Source organism: Budorcas taxicolor, chromosome 16 (genome assembly GCF_023091745.1).
Source record: "Budorcas taxicolor isolate Tak-1 chromosome 16, Takin1.1, whole genome shotgun sequence".
NCBI lineage: Eukaryota > Metazoa > Chordata > Mammalia > Artiodactyla > Bovidae > Budorcas > Budorcas taxicolor.
This window is the reverse complement of record NC_068925.1, coordinates 5,431,027-5,451,065: the sequence shown is the minus strand read 5'-3', so window position 1 is coordinate 5,451,065 and position 20,039 is coordinate 5,431,027. Positions and strand designations below refer to the sequence as shown.

General features: G+C 54.2%; 1 protein-coding gene across 1 annotated transcript; it reads left to right on the top strand.

The window, feature by feature from the left end:
* Window positions 1-460: 460 nt before the first annotated feature.
* Window positions 461-19,739, top strand: SLC26A9 (solute carrier family 26 member 9). The gene is made up of 20 exons (XM_052653827.1): window positions 461-639; window positions 3,202-3,341; window positions 3,448-3,558; window positions 4,205-4,380; window positions 5,898-6,062; window positions 6,853-7,005; window positions 7,333-7,415; window positions 8,380-8,527; window positions 8,765-8,878; window positions 9,074-9,151; window positions 9,677-9,772; window positions 11,754-11,860; window positions 12,607-12,676; window positions 12,794-12,886; window positions 13,025-13,138; window positions 13,799-14,068; window positions 15,107-15,161; window positions 16,957-17,102; window positions 18,457-18,528; window positions 19,692-19,739. The coding sequence occupies exons 1-20, from the start codon at window positions 461-463 to the stop codon at window positions 19,737-19,739; spliced, it is 2,418 nt and encodes an 805-aa protein (XP_052509787.1).
* The last annotated feature ends 300 nt before the right edge of the window (window positions 19,740-20,039 follow it).

The window sequence follows — 20,039 nt, the reverse complement described above, 5'->3', positions numbered from 1 at the left end:
TGCTCTCTTTCTTCCAAGCTGACTGACAGGAAGGTATGAGCCTTTCTGCCCGGGAAACTGAGGTGGGAGGGCAGGGCAAAGGGGCTTGCGAGGATACCAGGGGCCAGCGTGGGTTGCGGGGAGCATGACAAGGGAAGAAGGGAGAGGATCAACCCGCTGAATCCCAGCCGTGACTCCTGCCCTTGCACTCCCGCCTCCTTGTTGCCTGGTGTTCAGCGGGGGTGACAGTGATGTCATAGACGTGGAGTGCCAGCCACGTGCTGAGTGCCAAGCAAAACAGCCAGGGCAAGTGTATGCATCACCTGTGCCTGGGAAGGAAGGCCACCAGGAGAAGTGAGTCTGGTGGAAAGACTTGAAAGAGGGAAGGGAGGCACCTTGCTGGCTGGGGGCGGGGAAGACAGCATAAAACCCTGCTGAGCTAGGACCAGAGAGAGATGGCCCAGGCCGGCGCTGAGAAGGGATGCCCCTCAACCTCCCTACTCTGTTTCTCCCAAAGCTTGTAAATGCCCCGAACATGAGCCAGCCCAGGCCCCGCTACGTGGTAGACAGAGCCGCATACTCGCTCACCCTCTTTGATGACGAGTTTGAGAAGAAGGACCGGACGTACCCACTGGGAGAGAAACTTTGCAACACTTTCAGGTAACATGGCTGGAAGCCCAGATTCCTCTCCCCTCTGCTCCCCACCAAACCCTCCCTGCACCAGGGCACGGCTCCTATACCGCTGTCCCTCAGACGGTACTTGGGAACCCTGAATTTGAGATCCTACACCTCATCTTTACTGAGACCCTCGAGGAAATGGGGAACCGGGACAAGGACCACTCACAGGCCCAGAGAGGCTGGCAGGTGTCCCGACCCCTGCATGGGGTCTCACCGTGCTCTCAGCCCACACGAGTCCCTCCTGGTTCTCAAGGGTGCTGGGAAAGGGTGCGTCGCCACAGCAGGTCAGAGCCCTTACTTCTGCTGTGCCTTCTCCTGTCCTTTCCTCACCAAGGAAAATCTGAAGCCTCTCCCACCCCATGGCCTTTGTCCTCTTTCTCTCCTGGATGCTCTTTCCCTTCCAAGGTCCAGACAATGCTCAAAGGTAGCACCTAAATTCCTGGGCTCCCCTAAAGGATACTTACCAGGATGTGGTCTCACCAGCTTGTTCCACTCTCAGATCCCTGGAACTGTGCTGGTGGGTAGTGAAACCACACTCATACTCCGCGAGGTGACCAATACCTGCACTCCAGGAACCTGAGGCTATGAACTTTACTGTCCCCCCTTGGCAGACAGCTGGCAGACCTCCCTCAGGCCTCACTGTGGTCCGTGGTAGAAGTCACTTCCCCGCTCCCCTGGGGAAACAGCTGATTCACTTACCTGAATTGAGGTCACTGTCAATGGCTGAAGCGGAGATGCAGGTGGAACTGGTTCAGGCTGGGGGATCACCCACTTGAGTCTTCACTAAAAGCACCAGCCCAGCCCTATCTCTCCCGGGATGCTCCGTCTCTGCCTGGTTATATAAAGACCTTGTCAGCATTTGTGCCAAGGAGTTTAAGTCTGTGTTGTTTCTGTACTGGAGGGATGAGGATATCTGCTGTTGTCCTAACAGAGGATGATGGAAACCATAAAAAGATGTAGGGAGCTAACAGTTCCCATGTGGCTGGCAGGAGGGCCTTGAACAGTGCCTGGCACACAGAAGGTACTCCAATAAATTTTTGTTTAATGAATGAATAAATGTCTAGAAAACTAACCCACTTCCCACTATCCTCTTCCCACTTGGCTCCTAGAACCTCTCTATAGGTGTTTAGCATCTGTTTCCAGACCTTCTCTCAGACTTCAGAGAAGTCAGATTGCTTTGCTCAACTATGGCAGGCTTGCAAGTAAGGCTGGACATGTACAAGCCCTTGAGTGGGTTGTTTTACTCCCCCAGCCAGCTCTCCATCAGTGAGTCCAGTTTTCCCTGCCATGAACAAACCTGAGAACAAACCTGGGGGCCTGGTTCTCTCTTAGAACAAGCCTATAGAAATGCTTTAAGCTATTTACTACCAGTCCAACTCCCTGTCCATCATCCCGGGGATGGGAGAGGCACCACCCACTGCAGAGGGGACGGGGGAGTCCACAGGCAATGGTGATGCTCTTCCATGAAGTGCTGGTTGGGACAGAAAATCTACCCAGATTTTAAAGGGCACAATGATTTCAGTTTGGGGTGACATCCAGGGGACCCAGGGTCAGGGAAACTATTGTTGAGCAACAGTAAAGAACAGGAATCGGTGCTGGGCAAGAAAGGAGGCCTAATCACAGCAAGCCAGTGAGTCACCAGGTGGGCCCTGAGCATTTGAATTCCCTCAGCTGGGAGAAGAAAAGCGAAGGCCTCCCCACCTCTTCCGGGCATCAATCCACCAGCTGTCATCCTTGAGATTGAAGGCCCTTGTTTTTACCGCTTCTGAGTTTCTGATGAAAGGACCTCAAGGTGTTCAGCAAACAGGGGAGGGATCAATGCTCCCCACCCTGTGCTGACCAACAAATAGTTTCCCCATTCTTCCCTCTTTTGATGAATTAACAGGGGAAAGAATTCCAGCATTGGAATCACCCACAAAGGATGGTGGGTCAGCAGAGGCGTACCCTGTGGGGACAAAGAAGCCTTCCTGTAGGGGGAGGTTCCAAAAAATACAGCAGCCGCCCCCATTCAGACTGAGTTCTGATTCAGGTCCATTCTTTCACTTATTCATTCACTCATTTTTTCAACAGATATTCACTAAGCATCCCAGTGTGACACATGAGGTGTACAAAGCTAGACAAGAGGCCAGGCTTCTTTCCATGCTAGTTTCACTGTGTAGTGGGGGAGAGAGATGAAAAGCGAGAAATTACAGCCCGAGGTATTGCTACAGGAGCCCAGGGGAGGGTAACCAGGCCTGTTTTCAGTCAGATCAGAGAACAGCGGTCTGAGCTGGACTTGACACCTCGGAATGCTAGGCATCCACAAAATCCATGCCTTTAAGAGAAGTCTTGTAGACTTCCCAGGTTAGCAGAAGGCAATCAGAAGACCTCCAAGCAGTGTCCAGAGCAAGGTGATGGCTCTCAAGAGAAAAGTCTCTGCCATATAGTGTGCATGCTCACTGAATTTTGCATGAATGCATGAATGAATGACCAAGAACGGGATATTATAACAATTCCCAACTCTGAATGCAGTGCTAACTGAAAACCTGCCCTCCTCCCCTCCAGATGTTCCTCAGCCAAGATCAAAACCGCAGTGTTCGGGCTGCTCCCCATTCTCTCTTGGCTCCCCAAGTACAAGATCAAAGACTACATCATCCCCGACATTCTTGGCGGCCTCAGCGGTGGATGCATCCAGGTCCCACAAGGTCAGGGGGTCCCCTAAGCCAAGCCTCTTCCCCTTCCCACTCCACCTTCTGTGACATGCATCACCCAGCTGTGCCCCAGGGCCTTGACTCTCTGTGTCCTGTGCAGGCATGGCATTCGCTCTGCTGGCCAACCTTCCTGCCGTCAATGGCCTCTACTCCTCTTTCTTCCCCCTCCTGACCTACTTCTTCCTGGGGGGTATCCACCAGATGGTGCCAGGTAAGGCCCCTCCCCTCTTAGCAGGTGGGTGACCTGGACCGCGAGGATGGGTGGTGGGTGGCAAAGGGGATTCGGGTGCTTTCCCATCTGCATTCTCCCCCTGCTGGCGCTGCTTGGTCCCAGAGGGACCACCACCATGAGTGTCCATCCCAGGTCTTCTGTGACCTTGGAGAAGCCACACAGCTTCCGTGAGCTCAGTTAGCATGACCCATTAAGTCTCCCTCCCTGGAATGTGAGGAAGACTTGGCAGAACAAGAAAGGCCATAAAGGGTTGAACAGATGCGAGAAATGGCCGTCCGACAGCCATCATCCATCAGGCCAACTCAGGGACATTCGGAGTTCTCTGGTGTGAAATGAGACAGAGGAAAAAGGCCTGGTCACAAAGCCTGTTTCCAACACAGGCTCTGCTTATATTTCCAAGCCTGTTTCCTCTCGTGTCCAATAAAGTAATATTAACAGTTGGGATAAAAGCACCTGGAAGAGTATAGATCATGGTCAGATACTAACAGTGACTGTGATGCCGGAGAGGACCCTGGAGGCCCGGGGCGCCATCCCTGTGGGGCTAGGGAGTGTTCTGGGCCCCCTTCTGGTTCCCACGGGTGCCGTCCAAACCTCTGACTTTTGCTGGCTGGGTGGGGCACCACAGGTACCTTTGCCGTTATCAGCATCCTGGTGGGTAACATCTGTCTGCAGCTGGCCCCAGAGTCGAAATTCCGGGTCTTCAACAATGCCACCAATGAAAGCTACGTGGACACGGGGGCCATGGAGGCCGACAGGCTGCACGTGTCGGCAACGCTAGCCTGCCTGACGGCTGTCATCCAGGTGAGGAGCTCGGCTTCCGTCTCTGCCAGGGCCCCCCACTTAGGACAGCATCAGCTCACATCGCCCCTTCCACAGAGGCCCAGCCTTGACCTTAAAGCTGATTGAGGCCTCTCCATCCTCCCTCTTCCCCATTTGGAGGCCACAAATGACCCTAAAAACGCAGAGTATCTCACCTGTCCTCAGCAGATGCCTAAGACCAGCATCCACACTTAATAAAACTGTCCTGAGCTAATGACTGTCTAAAGGGCTCATGGCCTCTCTCCGATATCCTTTCCAGTGCCCAGCTCTCTGCCAGCAGTTTTCCATTTCTGTAACATTCCTTATCCCCCTCCAGCCGCCTCCGCTCCAAGCCACAGCACCTCCCGCATGAGATAAATTGCATTTCCGCCACCTGCAAAGGACTCTGCTAGATTTTAAACAGGCAAATACAGCAGGACAGAATGTAAGAGCAGGAAGGGGCCTCAGAAGTTTCATTCATTGATTCATTCAGTTAAGGTTTTTTTGGTTGTTTCACCATGCCAGAAACTGGGCTAGGCTCTGGGGATAAAAGATAAGTAAGAAAGAGGCCCAGTTCTCCAGAAGCTCATAGCCCAGCGGAGGAAGTAGCCATATCAACAAATAAATGTGTAAGCAGTAAGATAAGCAGCAGAATCGAGCTATATATGAGTAGCTTAGGGAACATCAAAGAGAAAGTCAGAAAGAGAGGAAGTGACCTTTGACCTCAGTTCCAAAGGATGAGTAGAAGTTGACCGGTAACCACAGGAAAGAGGTACAGAAGGACAGTCCAGTCAGAGAAAACAGCACCCCAAAGCACTGAGGCCTAACAGAGCGTGAACTGACCAGGGAATGGAAAAACAAGGCATTTGGTGTGGCTGGAGGGCAGGAGGCCTTGGGAGAATGAGCCGGAGAAGAGGCCGGAGAAGCAGTCAGGACCAGTCAGTGAAGTCTGAGGTCTGTCCCCTAAGCAGCAAATTCGGTTCCTATTTGGCAGTCAGATTGGATCAGTCAGACTCTGGAGAAGACGATGGATGGAAAGTAGATTAGAATCAAAGCACGGGACCAGTTGGGAGACTATGAAGAGGCCCACGCAAGAAGGATAAGGGCCTGGACCAGAGTGGCAGGCAAGGAGATGGTGGGTAGACTGGAAGAATGCTTTGCCAGGATGAACAGGGCTTGGGATATTAGAAATGAAGGGTGAGGGGGGATGACTTCCAAGTTCTGGGTTGGCCAGTTGGGCGGACGGGGGTGTCAGTTGCTGAGAGGGCAAACACTGGTGAGTACTAGCTTCATTCCACAGTGGAGGAAACTGGAGCCAATGAGGTCAAGTGTCAGAGGCCTGTGCCCCGAGGGACTAACTTTCTCTGTCAGCACAAGGCAGGACAAGGTCACAAGGGACTCGTTTTCCTAGAGCTACCACTATCTCAGGGCTGCATGAACTCCAGTCCTGGGTTTGGGCCAGGCAGGTGTGAGAGCAGCTGGCCCACCGCGGTCTGACCCCACCACCCCTCTTCTCTCAGATGGGCCTGGGCTTCATGCAGTTTGGCTTTGTGGCCATCTACCTCTCTGAGTCCTTCATCCGGGGCTTCATGACGGCCGCTGGCCTGCAGATCCTGATCTCCGTGCTCAAGTACATCTTCGGACTGACCGTCCCCTCCTACGCAGGCCCGGGGTCCATCGTCTTTGTGAGTCCATGAGTGCACCCCTGCGAGAGGGTCTTGAGCAGACACGTGAGCCGAGCTCACTGTCTTAAGAAGTTGTGAGCACCTCACCATGAGATGTTCTCAAGCAAAGGCCGTCTGACCCATTGTTTAGAGTGGATTTCAAGAGGTTCCCATTTGGGGAGGGAGGATCAAACACATGACCTTGAAGGCTGGCTGAGGTTCTCTGTGGTTGTTGTTCAGTTGCTCAGTCGTGTCTGACTCTTTGCAACCCCATGGACTGCAGCACGCCAGGCCTCCCTGTCCATCACCAACTCCCGGAGCTTGCCCAAACTCATGTCCACTGAGTCCGTGATGTCATCCAGTCATCTCATCCTCTGTCGCCCCTTTCCCCTCCTGCCTTCAATCTTTCCCCGCATCAGGATCTTTTCCAATGAGTCAGCGCTTCGTATCAGGAAGCCGAAGTATGGTTAAATCTCTGTGGTTAATTCCTGCAGAAAAGGAGAGGTGCACTCTCCATCAGTTCCCCATTCCAGCGCCTCAACCCCTCCCTACCTGGAAAGTCTTTCCTTACGTCTAATCTCCATCCCTCCTCCATTAGCTTGAACTCTCCCTAGAGGAAAAGGAAGGGAATCAGCCTTCCCGTCCCAGCATGGAGACAGGGGTGGGAAGTGGGACCATGAGTAGGGTCCAGATTCTGCTTTGCTGTGCCTCTCAGAGCACTGACGACACCCCTCCACTGGCTCAGATGCTGGGTGGTGGCGGTACAGGAGGAAGGGGTGGGAGCCCACGGGCGTGATGCTCTCTCCCCCAGACCTTCATTGACATTTGCAAAAACCTCGCTCACACCAACATCGCCTCGCTCATCTTCGCTCTCATCAGCGGTGTGGTCCTGGTGCTGGTAAAGGAGCTCAATGCCCGCTACATGCACAAGATCCGCTTCCCCATCCCAACAGAGATGATTGTGGTAAGGGCCGTGCCCAGGGCTGGGGTGTTGGGGCCCAGGCAAGAGGCTGTTGAAAAGGAATCTAGCTCCAGCCGGAACCAGGAGAGCCCCTCTCCCCATCCCTCCCCCACCCACTTGCCCTCTGTGAGCTGGTAGGACAGAAGGTCTGGGGTGAATCCACTCCACCCCCGTGTGTGGCTCCCACTCTTCCCGATCCTCAGGTCGTTCCCTCTCAAGGAGTCAGGGGAGTGGGATTTGGGGTCCCCAGACAAAAGGGAGACTTGAGAGGGACCCTTACCCTGGCCCCAGTTTAGAGGTAATCCTTGTTCTCTATTCTGGGTTTTGCAGGTAGTGGTGGCAACAGCTATCTCCGGAAGCTACAAGATGCCCAAAAAGTACCATATGCAGATCGTGGGAGAGATCCAACCTGGGTGAGTCCAGGGGGCTGGGAAGCCTGGCCCCACTCCCACTCTCCTCCCCACCTAGGTTCAGAGTCAGAAATGAGATGAACTCTATAAAGTATGTTATAAAGTCGATGACACTGACCAGCTATGAATTATTACTATCACTTATTATGGAGAAGAGCCACACGATGCTAGCTGTTTCACGAACAGTGAGTCTTAGCAGCCACGTGTGTGCATGCTAAATCGCTTTAGTCGTGTCCAACTTTCTGCAACCCCACGGACTGTAGCCCACCAGGCTCCTCTGTCCATGGGATTCTCCAGGCAAGAACACTGGACTGGGTTGCCATGGCCTCCTCCAGGGGATCTTCCCAACCCAGGGATCGAACCCTCATCTCTTACGTCTCCTGCATTGGCAGGCTGGTTCTTTGCCACTAGCACCACCTGGGAAGCCCCCTTAACTGCCACACTCCCCCCAAAAGTTTCATCTGACGAGTGAAGCCTCTCTGATCAGCCCTCCTCTGGTTCTTTGCCTCGCTTTAATGCACGGGCTCTCCTATCCACATGGGAAAAAAGCTATTAGGATCAACAGAATTCACCAGCTATCTACTCTGTGCCAGGGACTGTGCTGGGCCCTAGGAGGAGAGGACCAGGGTTTATACGGCAGAGCGGGAGCAGACAATGGAGAAAAGGCCTCAGAGCGCTGGGGGCTGTGGCTCTGGGACCAGGGAGAGTAAGGAGTCCAAATTCTGGACGTGAACAAATGAGGCCCTACCACTTACTAGCGTGGTGACCTCAGACAAGCTGTGTTCTCTACGCCTCGAATTTTTGCGGTTTCAAGGGGAGTGGTGGTAGCTGCCCTGCTGCGTGACACTGAGCATCCAGTTTGGCAGTGGTGGTTCGCACAGAGGCCCTGGCCCCCTGTGGGTGCTGAAGGACTCGAGGTGCCCTCCTCACACCCTTGGGCCCTGCCCCCTTTCTGGCTTCTTGACAGTTTCCCCGCTCCCGTGTCGCCTGTGGTTTCGCAGTGGAAGGACATGCTCGGCACGGCCTTCTCCCTGGCCATCGTGGGCTATGTCATCAACCTGGCTATGGGCCGGACCCTGGCCAACAAGCACGGCTATGATGTGGATGCTAACCAGGTAGGTCCAGCCACCCCCAGCAGGGCTGAGCAGGACGGGTCAGGGCCCACGGAGGCCTGACGAGGGATGTCAGGGGCTCTTTGGCTGACTTCTACTTTGGTTGGGAGTGTATGGCTTTATAGCAGCTGGGCCATCCTCAAGTTCCAGATCCAGCTAGCTTGAACGACTATGTTTGGTCTGTACCATGTGCCCCTACCCCCCCACGCCCCAGCTTCCAATCCTGCCCTGTGCCCATAGGAGATGATCGCCCTGGGCTGCAGCAACTTCTTCGGCTCCTTCTTCAAGATCCACGTCATTTGCTGTGCTCTCTCTGTCACTCTGGCCGTGGACGGAGCTGGAGGAAAATCCCAGGTGAGCATTGGGTCAGGACAGTGGGATAGGGATTCAGCGTGGCAGCACGGCTGCCCCAGAGAAGCCAGGTCAGCTGGTCTCCAGCCTCCCTCTGCCCTCCTCTGGCTCCACTCCGCCAAAGGCATTTATTGGGGAAAAAAATCAAGAGCAAGAATTTCACACCTGCGCCCTGTTTCCATCTCTTTCTCTGGATAGGTGTCAAGCCTGTGCGTGTCCCTGGTGGTGATGGTCACCATGCTGGTCCTGGGGTCCTATCTCTACGCTCTCCCCAAGGTAAGAGCACAGCATGAGAGCAGAAGCCAGCGAGAGACTCCAGGAAGAGCAGGCCTTAGGAGATGTGTGGTGCCTCACAGGCTGCCAAGTACCATCCCTGTTACCCTCTGTCCTAGCCACAACCTGCGAAGTAGTTAACGTAGGTTTTACTCTCGCCATTTTACAGGTGAGGGAAAGTGAGGCTGAGAAGCAGTGACAAGGCTCAGAAGCGCAGGGCTGGCTTCAAACTCCGGCCTTCTGACCTCAGGGTCCACACCTGAGTCAGTGTTTACAGTGTCTGTGGGCTTAGAGGGCCCTAGACACAGGCTGGGGAGGAAGGAAGCGGGGGGATGGCAAAATTCAGGCCCAAGGGCCCTCTGGCTCCAGCACTTTCCAACCCTAAGGTTGAGTACAAAGATCTGGGGGCTCTGCCCGTTCTAGAACTGCAGCTCCGTCCTGCCAGGCTCCAGCTCCAGGTGTCCGTAGGAAGGGCAGGGAGAAGGGGCCACACCGCAGGTGACGGGGAACAGTGTTCTGCTTCCCCAGTCTGTGCTAGGAGCCCTGATTGCTGTCAACCTCAAGAATTCGCTCAAGCAGCTCGCCGATCCCTACTACCTGTGGAAGAAGAGCAAGCTGGACTGCGTGAGTAGCGGGCGGCCCCGGATGCCTGTCATGCCTGGTACCCCAGGCACTGCAGCCCCCAGGCCTGGCATTCTGTCAGTGGCTCCCTACTTAGCGTGCACTCAGTCACTAAGCTGTATCAGACTCTTTGTGACCCTATGGACGGTAGCTTAACAGGCTCCTCTGTCCATGGGATTCTCCAGGCAAGAATACCAGAGTGGGTTGCCATTTCCTCCTCCAGGGGATCTTCCCGACTCAGGGATTGAACCAGCATCTCCTGTGTCTCCTGCATTGGCAGGCAGATTCTTTACCACCGGGCCTCCTGGGAAGCCCTAATTAGCATAACCGAGTGTTAACAGCTCAGCTTTTGGAGTGAGACAGCTTATGTTCAAATCCTAACTCAACTGTTCACTGACTCTGTGACCAATGGCAAGTCCCTTAACCTCTCTGAGTCTCGGCTTCCTCATCTGTGGTCACAGGTATTTTATACTCTCCAACCCCCACCCCAACCCCCAGGGATGCTTATGAAACAAGATAAAGCAAGTAAGGAACACATTGTCTGAATTGTATCTTGTGTTCAGTAAAACTTAGCTATCATTATTTTTATAGTTCCAAAAAGCAAAATGAAGTCATTTTAAAAAACAAAAAACCTAGAACATAAAGCCAGTGGACCAGGATCTTGGGCAGGTTAAGACTTCTGTGGAATTCTATCTCCCCATCTGTGCACAATGGGGGTGATATTCATGGCTGCACCATACACTGGTTCTGAGGATTAAATGAGATCAGAATTGGAAAGCAGCATGTAACTGTGAACACTTAGTAAACATGACTTATTGCTTTGATAGTCACATTCCCAACACATCTCCCACTGGGCAGTAGAAATGAGGCTACTGTGTACCGACCACACTGCTTACCACACTTGAGCCCAGCGTAAGCTGTGAGAGAGGATTTCCTAGCCTCCTTTCAAGATGAGGACACCAAGCCTCAGAGAGGTTAAGTAACTCATCAAAGGCCACAGAACTGGTTAGTGGCAGAGGCAGGACTGGAGCTCCAAGTCTCAGCCTCCAAATCTCTGAGCTGTACTGTCTTCTGGGGGAGGAGGCACACTTACATGGTAAGGAAGGAAATCCTTGAAGTCTGAGAAGTGAGTGGTCCATCTGGGGTCCCCCTCGAGTGAAGGACGAGGATGGGGAGAAAGATGAGGCCCCAGCATCCACCCCAAAGGTCTGCTTTGCTGTATCCCAACCATCATCCCACAACAGCAATAGTCCTGGTATTCACATCGTGCTTTGGGTTCACATCTTACCCTCCCTCCCTCTGCCCTGCACCCTCCCTGTCACCATCCCCCACCCTCCCGGCTTGCACACACAACCCAGCCCCAGGCCATCAGGTCAGGAAGCTGAGCGCCAGTCGAGTGCACACTTTGTGTCAGATGCAGGAATGGAACTCATGTTATTGCACCCATCACTAGGCTTGGCAGGACCCTATCTTCATTAATTCTTCAGTCCTTGCATGAAGCTGGTATTATTATTCACATAGCTGTGTGCGCGCGCTAACTCACTTCCGTCATGTCTGACTCTTTGCAACACCATGGACTGTAGCCCACCAGGCTCCTCTGTCCATGGGATTCTCCAGGCAAGAATCCTGGAGTGGGCTGCAGTGACCTTCTCCAGGATTCACATAGCTAGTAAGTGAATATTCACAAGTAGGACAATGAAACTTGGAGCCCAGGCGTATCTGTCCCAAGACTCACAGTCTTTGACTGTGCCACACCAGCTCCCAGTGGGCACGGGGGTTGACTACTAACAGCCAGATAGGACCAGGGAGCCACCCTCAGTCCTCTGGAAATGGGCGGGTGTCACCGAAGCTCGCCTACGTGAAATGCTGAAAAACTGCCGTGAAGAGGGAAGGGTGGTCTGAGGTTGGGCTAGCAGAGAAGGGCCTTGGCTGACCCCAGCGGGGAAGTACCCCTAGGCCTACTCTGACGTCTCTCTCCTCACAGTGCGTCTGGGTGGTGAGCTTCCTCTCTGCCTTCTTCCTGAGCCTGCCCTATGGTGTGGCGGTGGGGGTCACCTTCTCCGCCCTGGTTGTGGTCTTCCAGACCCAGTTGTAAGTAATGGCCCCTCCCTCAGGGCATGGCCTTCAGGCCCCAGCCGGTCTGCAGGGACTGTCGTGGGTGGCCTGGCACAGCTCCTGGGCCCCGCTGCCCGTGGGGTCTGGCTCTGAAGGGGCTGCCAGGCCCGAGGAGAGCCCAGCCCAGCTAGGACTGCTGGCACAGGCCGGGCTGTCTGACTCCCATGTCCTGAAAAGCCAGGGGAACCCATCATGGTTGTAGAGGGCTGGGGGCCCAGAGGAAGCGGGGTCGGGCAGGCGGGTGAGACTCGGTGTCCTTCCAAAAGTGTGCCAGACCCCAGATCAGATGGGATCCCACCTCGAGGGAGCCGTGGGCCAGAGGACAGCTAAGTCTCTCCCATAAAATGTTAAGTGAAGCAGACAGGGGGTCCAGTCCAGGGCAGGAAGGATCCTGAATGTCAGCGACCTGTCTTCTCCTCTTGAGAACTCAGAACCAAGAAGCGGTGACTTTGGGGCCGCTTACGCTTGTGTTCTCCACCTTCCTGCCCACTGAGCCCCCGCCTGGCAGCTATGTCAGGGAGCTGCCTGTCATCTCTCTGATTATAGCCCAGCCACGGGCCACCAGGCGTGTGTCTCCAGCGCAGAAAGACAAACAGAAAAAGCCCAGGATCAGGACGGGACCCTCTCCTCCCCTACCTCTGCCCAGCCCCCAGCCCAAGCGTCCCTCTAGGCCTGTCTGCTAATAACATTCTCTTGTGTTTGTCTTTCCCTTCTTCATCCAGCCGTAATGGCTATGCTTTGGCCGAAGTCATGGACACTGACATTTACGTGAATCCCAAGACCTACAATAGGGTGGGTAATCCAAGCTATGACCGCCCTCTTTCGCCCTACATCACCCCACATAAAAGGCTTTTGTGAAAAACCGATGAAAGATATTGCTGCTGACTGAGCTGACTCTCCCTGCCACAGGTCCAAGAAATCCAAGGTATAAAGATCATCACTTACTGCTCTCCTCTCTACTTCGCCAACTCAGAGATCTTCAGGCAAAAAGTCATTGCCAAGGTAAGGCTCAGTCCCCTGGTGACCAGAGGGAGTGGACAGAGTATGCCTGACAGAGACAAGAAAGGGAGCCGGGAGCCAAGATCCAGCCACCTCCAGAGAGGGCAGAGGTGAAGACTGCTCTCGGCCCTCTTCCTCCAGACAGGTGTGGACCCCCAGAAAGTGTTGCTGGCCAAGCAAAAGCACCTCAAGAAGCAGGAGAAGGAGAGAACAATGCCCCCGCAACAGAGGAAGTCTCTGTTCATGAAAACCAAGGTGAACTGAGGCTAGAAACAGCCCACGCCCTCTCCCTTGCCCTCTCTGACCTTGCCACCTGGTGTCCCACCTCCCAGCACCCTCGGAGGCAAGGACAGCAAGCCTCTGTGGCCACTGCCTGGTGGGCATTTTCTGGTGGGCATCTTCTCCTTGCATGAGGAGCCATCAGCTCCCGGGGCCACTTAACTTCCATGGCCCCCTCCTCATTTTCTGGCTAAGATGGAATATGTCCATGGACTTATGAGCAACCCCAGATCGAGAGTTGCAGTGAATTTCCTGGGGTCCCCAGCCAACTTAGCACTAGCAAGGTGGGTGTGGATGTGGGAATTCTGCAGAGAAAAAGGTAAACACAGGTAAATGCAAAAAGAGTCTCAGTTGTTTCCAAAAGGGCTTTCTCCCAGAACAGAGTGGGCTGAAGCTTCAGTGCCTCTCTTAGAAGGGTCCTCTAACTTTGCCTGCGTTACGGAGACCAAACGTGCAGACCTGTTCAAGGAGGAGGCTTCGGGAGGTGCCAGTCCTCAGGGAATACAGGAGCTTGGATTCCCCACCACGAAGTCCGGTTATTCACCTCCACCTGCACGCATCTTGCCCCACCTTCAGCCACAGCGAAGTCTGATTGAGCCTGATGACCCTAACTGCGCCCTCCCACTCCCCCTCCAGACTGTCTCCCTGCAGGAGCTGCAGCAGGACTTTGAGAACGGCTCCCCGACTGACCCCAACAACAACCAGACGCCTGCTAACGGCGCCAGCGTGTCCTACATCACCTTCAGCCCTGACCACTCCACCGCTGCCCAGTGCGAGCCCCCAGCCTCTGCTAAGCCCAGTGACACGCTGGCCAGCGTCCCACCCTTTGTCACCTTCCACACCCTCATCCTCGACATGAGTGGGGTCAGCTTTGTGGACCTGATGGGCATCAAAGCCCTGGCCAAGGTGAGGGAGCCCCAAGGAGGAGGGAGCCCCAGCACAACCCCACCCCGACTCCCTCACCCTTACCCTCCCACACTCCCTTTCCCTGGAGCCTTCATTTCAAAGGACTGAGTGAGGAAGCTCACCAGGGAGCCTACCATCTCCTAAAATCCCTTTTCCCAGATTCCACCAGGACAGGATGCTGCCTGCAGAGCAGGCCCAGACAGCGCAGAACAATGCGTGTCTGGGCCCCGCTGGCCCACCCCGTCCTAGCACCGCTCTCTAGCAGATGCAGGAACCCGGCCCAGGGTCCTCAGTAGAGCTCGTTTTGGCCCAGGTTCATGATCTGCTAATCCTTCCCACACTCACCCAGACACTCTAGCATCAGCCGGGTCCGGCCAACGGAGGGAAGAAGAAATAATATCAGCGGCCCTCACCTTCAGGCCAAACAGACAGCTCACAGGGCCGCTTGAATAAATGCATCCGTCTGATAGCTTTTCAGCAGCCACTTCTGATGGCAGAGTCATCTCAGACTGGCCCAGAAAGAGGCAGCACAGTGGAACCGAGGAAGAGAGAGAACACACAGGCTGATGGCCTCGTCAACCGGCGCACAGCCGGCGCCATCCCCAGACAAGGGCTCGGCCTGCTCCCGCAGCCTGGGTCTACTAGGATCCAGGTGGCTGAGGCATTCGCCATTCCAGGCCATGGTCCTCCCCCGCGGCTTCTGCCTAAGCCTCGAAGGCAGGCATGAGGTGGGGTCTGGGATTCTAAGCTATTGAAATAAAAGATCTGGCCCCACAAGAAGGGGCCACCGGGACACCAAGTGGCTGCCTTGTTGGCAAAGCCCCAGGTCTGCCCCACTTTCCAGAGGAGCGGTCGGCCAACACTCCAGGGAGGAGTGGTGTGCTTTGCTGCTATTTTTATCTTGGGCTGCCAGAGCTCTCCTGGTTGCTTATTTGTTTGGCTTCCCTCTCAAGTGCGTTTTGTGAATCACTCTGGAGGCCCACTCAGAACATTCCTTTCCTTCTGTCTCCCTACCCAACTCGCTCCCGGCTCCTCCAGCTGAGCTCCACCTATGAGAAGATCGGGGTGAAGGTCTTCTTGGCGAACATTCATGGTAAGAGAAGGATGTTTCGGGGACTGAAGGCTGACGAGGGGCTAGGGTGGGACTAGGCGGGTGGGAGGCCAAATAGTGAGGGGGTAGCAACTGGAACAGCACCTGTTCCCCTAAACTACTGCCTGCTCACAAGAACTCAGGCACCAGTCAGAAGAGGCTGCAGCTGGGTTACGTAACTTCCTCTATGCTGTGCTGTGCTGAGGCGCTTCAGTCATGTCTGACTCTGTGTGGCCCAGTGGACTGGAGTCTGCCGGGCTCCTCTCACCATGGGATTCTCTCTAGGCAAGAACACTGGAGCGGGTCACCATGGCCTCCTCCAAGGTATCTTCCCAACCCAGGAATCAAACCCACGTCTGCTGCACTGGCAAGCAGGTTCTTTACCACTAGGGGTCCCAATAAAAGTGTTGGAGGAGGGGATTGTAAAGTTAAGGAGAGGCAACTAGGATTTGGATTTGCCCACCACTAATTTGCCATGTTTGGAGAAGGTGATGGCACCCCACTCCAGTACTCTTGCCTGGCAAATCCCATGGATGGAGGAGCCTGGTGGGCTGCAGTCCATGGGGTCGCTAAGTCAGACAGGACTGAGCGACTTCACTTTCACTTTTCACTTTCGTGCATTGGAGAAGGAAATGGCCACCCACTCCGGTGTTCTTGCCTGGAGAATCCCAGGGACGCGGGAGCCTGGTGGGCTGCCATCTCTGGGGTCGCACAGAGTCGGACACGACTGAAGCGACTTAGCAGGAGCAGCAGCAGCAATTTGCCATGTTTAGCTCAGTTGGTGGAGAATCTGCCTGCAATGCAGGAGACCCCCGTTCGATTCCCGGGTCAGGCAGATCTCCTGGAGAACGCATAGCCTACCCACTCCAGTATTCTTGGGCTTCCCTTGTGGCTCAGCTGGTAAAGAATCTGCCTGCAATGTGGGAGGACTGGGCTGGATCCCTGGGTTGGGAAGATCCCCTGGAGAAGAGAAAGACCATCCACTCCAGTATTCTGGCCTGGAGAATTGCAAAGAGTCAGACATGACTGAGCGACTTTCCCTTTCAATTTGCCATGTCACTTCATCTGCCTGGGGATCGATTGCCACCTACGTAACATGAAGAGGTTGACTAGATGAACCGGGGAATCTTCTCCAAATCCAAAAGTCCATAAACAGGCAGAAAGCACAGATATGCCATAACTCCCCAGACGCACAGGAGAGAGGGAAAGGCCCACATTTGCACACCCCACTGCCTCGGAGGGTCAGTGCCTTCCAGCAGGACCAGTCAGCCTGGGTGCCGGCCTGAGCGTGACACAGACTCTGTGCAAGCTCCGCCTGGGGAGAGTCTCCACTGGCTCTGCTCTGTGCGTGTGAGCTGTGCACTGCTCTGTGTGTGCTCTGGAGCTGGACTCAGAGGCTCCCTGCCCACCCTCACTGGACACGCCTCAGGAAATCATCCCCAGGGCTGGGGCGGAGTAAGGGCTCTGCCACACACTGGACTCTGCAGGAAAGGTCTGGGTGAACAGGAGGAAGAATGGACCCTCAAGAGACAGAACTGGCCCATGATTTCGGCTTTCCCTCACCACCAAGTACCGACACCCTGAATCAAGCTATTTCCTTCTGCCCAGGGTTGAAGGTTCAGCATCCTCAAGCTCACGTTGCCCTCTGCTGTCCAGAACTGATACTGCAAGGCCAAGGCCCAGGCCCTGTGACGCAGCAAGGGAACGACCCACAGGCCGCTCTCTCTCCATCTCCCCCACCCCCAGCTCCAGGCCACAGTGGCGTCAACTTTTGAAGGTGACCTTTTCCTCCTTGCAGCCCAGGTGTACGATGACATCAGTCATGGAGGCCTCTTTGAAGACGGGTGTCTAGAACGCAGTCACATCTTTCCCAGCATACACGATGCGGTCCTCTTTGCCCAGGCACAGGCCAGGGAAGTGGCCCCAGGACGCGACTTCCAAGGGGTAAGCTCTCTGGGGAATCCTAGGCCCCAGGGCATTGAAACAACAGACAATCAATTAACTTTCCTTAATCTCTGTTTTCTTCTGTGTGGAATGGGTGCCTTAAGATAACATTATCTCTCTCACAGGATCTTTTGTTTTGGTTTTAGGATTAACTGATAATTATATCTTTTGTGTCACTTGAAAAAGCTTTGTATATTACAAATTCTTTATTAGTATCAGTTTTGAGATCAAACACCCAAAGCACAGTAGGTTATGTCCTGTATCCTGACACGGCTCAACCATCCTGTTCCTTCCCTCTTTCTACAAGACGTCTTGGAGAAGGGAGGGGAGTAAGCCTGCCTGTTTTAATTTAACCGAGCTTAGAGATTTCAGGCTGGTGACGGATGAAGAGTGTGGATCAGAGTTTTGTCTCATTTTCTTGACATTTAATTTACTAGCTCAGTCAGTGGTATGCCAATGAGCTACAAACAACAGTGTCTACAAATAACACTCCAGAAAGCTGGGGAGGCAGAAAAAGCCCATCCAGTCGGGGTCCCTGCCCAGGCCTCCCCAGACAGCTCCATCTCCCAAGCTGCCCTGCCAGCTCATCTTCGGCCCTCGGCCTGCCAAGCCTCTGTGCCCTAGTCCATGATGCAAACCCCTTCTACTCTCTGGGGATCATAAGAAAGGCTTTTGTGGCCCTAGAGCAACCATTTGCTCTTTGCTTTTTGAGACTCATGAAGCTGGAGCCATCTGTTCTGGGTGCAGAAAGCCTGTCCAGGGAAACACAGGGCCGGGCACCCGCCCACCACACACAGAGGCAAACCGTGAGAGCAGTGGCCTTCTTGGCCGCATGCTCTTTGCCAGCAGAGCAAAGAGAGGGAGATTCTGGGGAAACCCTCATCATCATAACTGCACAAATAATGCCCAGTTTTTACAGTTTAAATTCTTAAAGATGTATATTATACCAATTGTATATTTACATATTACAGACTCTATTCATATCTGTAAATTATACACACATACACTGTTTTCAACAGCGTGGTAAGGCAGAGAGTCAGCAAAGTGAGTGTGATCATCCTACTTTTACAGAGAAGGGAGATGGACTCCCCAGGTCGGGCAGCTGGGTAAGCTAGGTAAAGCTTTCCTGCTTCTGAGGTGCCCGCCAAGGGAGCCGACTCTGATGCACACCTGTCTACAAGCAAGAGGGAAACTGCGGCTGTGCTGTATTTTGAGAGGCAAACGAGGGAGGGGAGGAAAGGACAAGAGGCCAAGTTACGCATCAGAACACATGACGCCCTCCCCCACCCCACAATTTGTGCCAGACCACCATTCGGTCGCTGCAGCTCACTCCGCACTGGTTTCCCCCACCCAGGCGCCCGTGGACCCTGAGCTTTCTCTGTACGAGCCGGAGGAGGACAGCCCCAGCTACTGGGATTTAGAGCAGGTAAGCTGACTTGCGGGGGTCAGAAGGGGAAGGAAGGAGAGCCTCTCCCACCCAAAGTGTTGGCTGGGCTCTCCCACCAGAAGCCAGAGCAGTCACCTTGAAGGCAATAATGTTTCTTTCTCGCCTTTCTGTTAATAGCAGATCTTAATTCTTCTCACTCCCTGAAAGGCATCATGGGGGACGGGAGAGTCACTGGATCAAGTCCTAGAGAAACAACATCTATTCTTAACTCTCCCACGCACTGGCCACACAATCTTGGGCAAGCCACGTGACACCACCAGGCCCCCAGTGTTTATCACTGTAAAATAAGGGAAATACGAGGAATACCTGTCCCATCTACCTAACAAGATTAGTGAGGGACGCTTTTGTTCTTTTGTTAATTCAACCAGTATTGATGGCGTGCCTACTACCTGCCTGACACTGTCCCAGGGTGGGCACACATCCGATCAGATGAATTCCAGGGGTACAAATACTACTGCAGGTGGGCAGCCCTTCCGAGCCAAGAGGATGTGGCGTGTACTTCATATAGAACTGTATGGTCCCGACATGAAAAGTAGCCGCACCCCAATGCCCTGAATCAAAGAAACCAAAGCTTTAGAGAAATCCAGCTCTGGGTCTATTAGAAAGAACAGCTCACTCTGTGCCTCTTCCCTTTCTCTTTGGGCGTGAGTTCTGATGGTCCTCTGAGCTCATCGCCGGGAGGGCTGGTGGCATGCAGCAGGCATCAGGGAATACAGCCAGGCCGCAAAGACTTGGCACACTGATTTCTGGGCTCCCGCAGAATCTCCAGCACATTCCAAATACCTGGCTAGGACAAAATAGCTTGTCGGAACAAGAAACAACTTTAGAGCTTGTCTGATCTCAATCCTCACCTGACCTAATGAAGAAAGGAGAGCAAAAACGGAGGGAGGGACCTGTGACGGCCACACAGCACAGCAGGGGTGATTCAAAGCTAGATTTCAAGCTTCTTCTCCCATCACCTCTTTACCAGTTCACCTCTTGGGCTGACCCTGCCCCTCTACTGTTGACACACACACATGCACACACTCACCCTCACTTCCTCATAACGCCTCTTACTGGCCAGCGTGTCGTAGGGTCGCCTGGCAGTTGTGACTACTCGGATCTCATCTCTCTCCCCCACCCCCTTCCTGTGGCCGCTGCAGGAGATGTTCGGAAGCATGTTTCACGCAGAGACCCTGACTGCCCTGTGAAGGCCCAGGCCGCCTCCAGAGCACCTCGGGCGCCCGTGAAGGATGAGCCTGGGACCCCAGGGAGTGGAGGGTCGAGGAGAACACCTCCACTGGAACCCCGGTGCCTCTCCGTCCTCCTCGTCTCTCACTCTTGCGCCCCCCCAGGCACCTCTAAAGCTAGCCAATCTCAGCAGCAGGAAGAGACACCTCTACGCCCTCCTACTGACCCGCGGGGCCCCAACTCCCAAAGAGCACGCCTCCTGCTGGCTGCTCTGCACCCGCCCACACCCTGCCTGTGGCCGCTGAGGGGACCCTTGACTG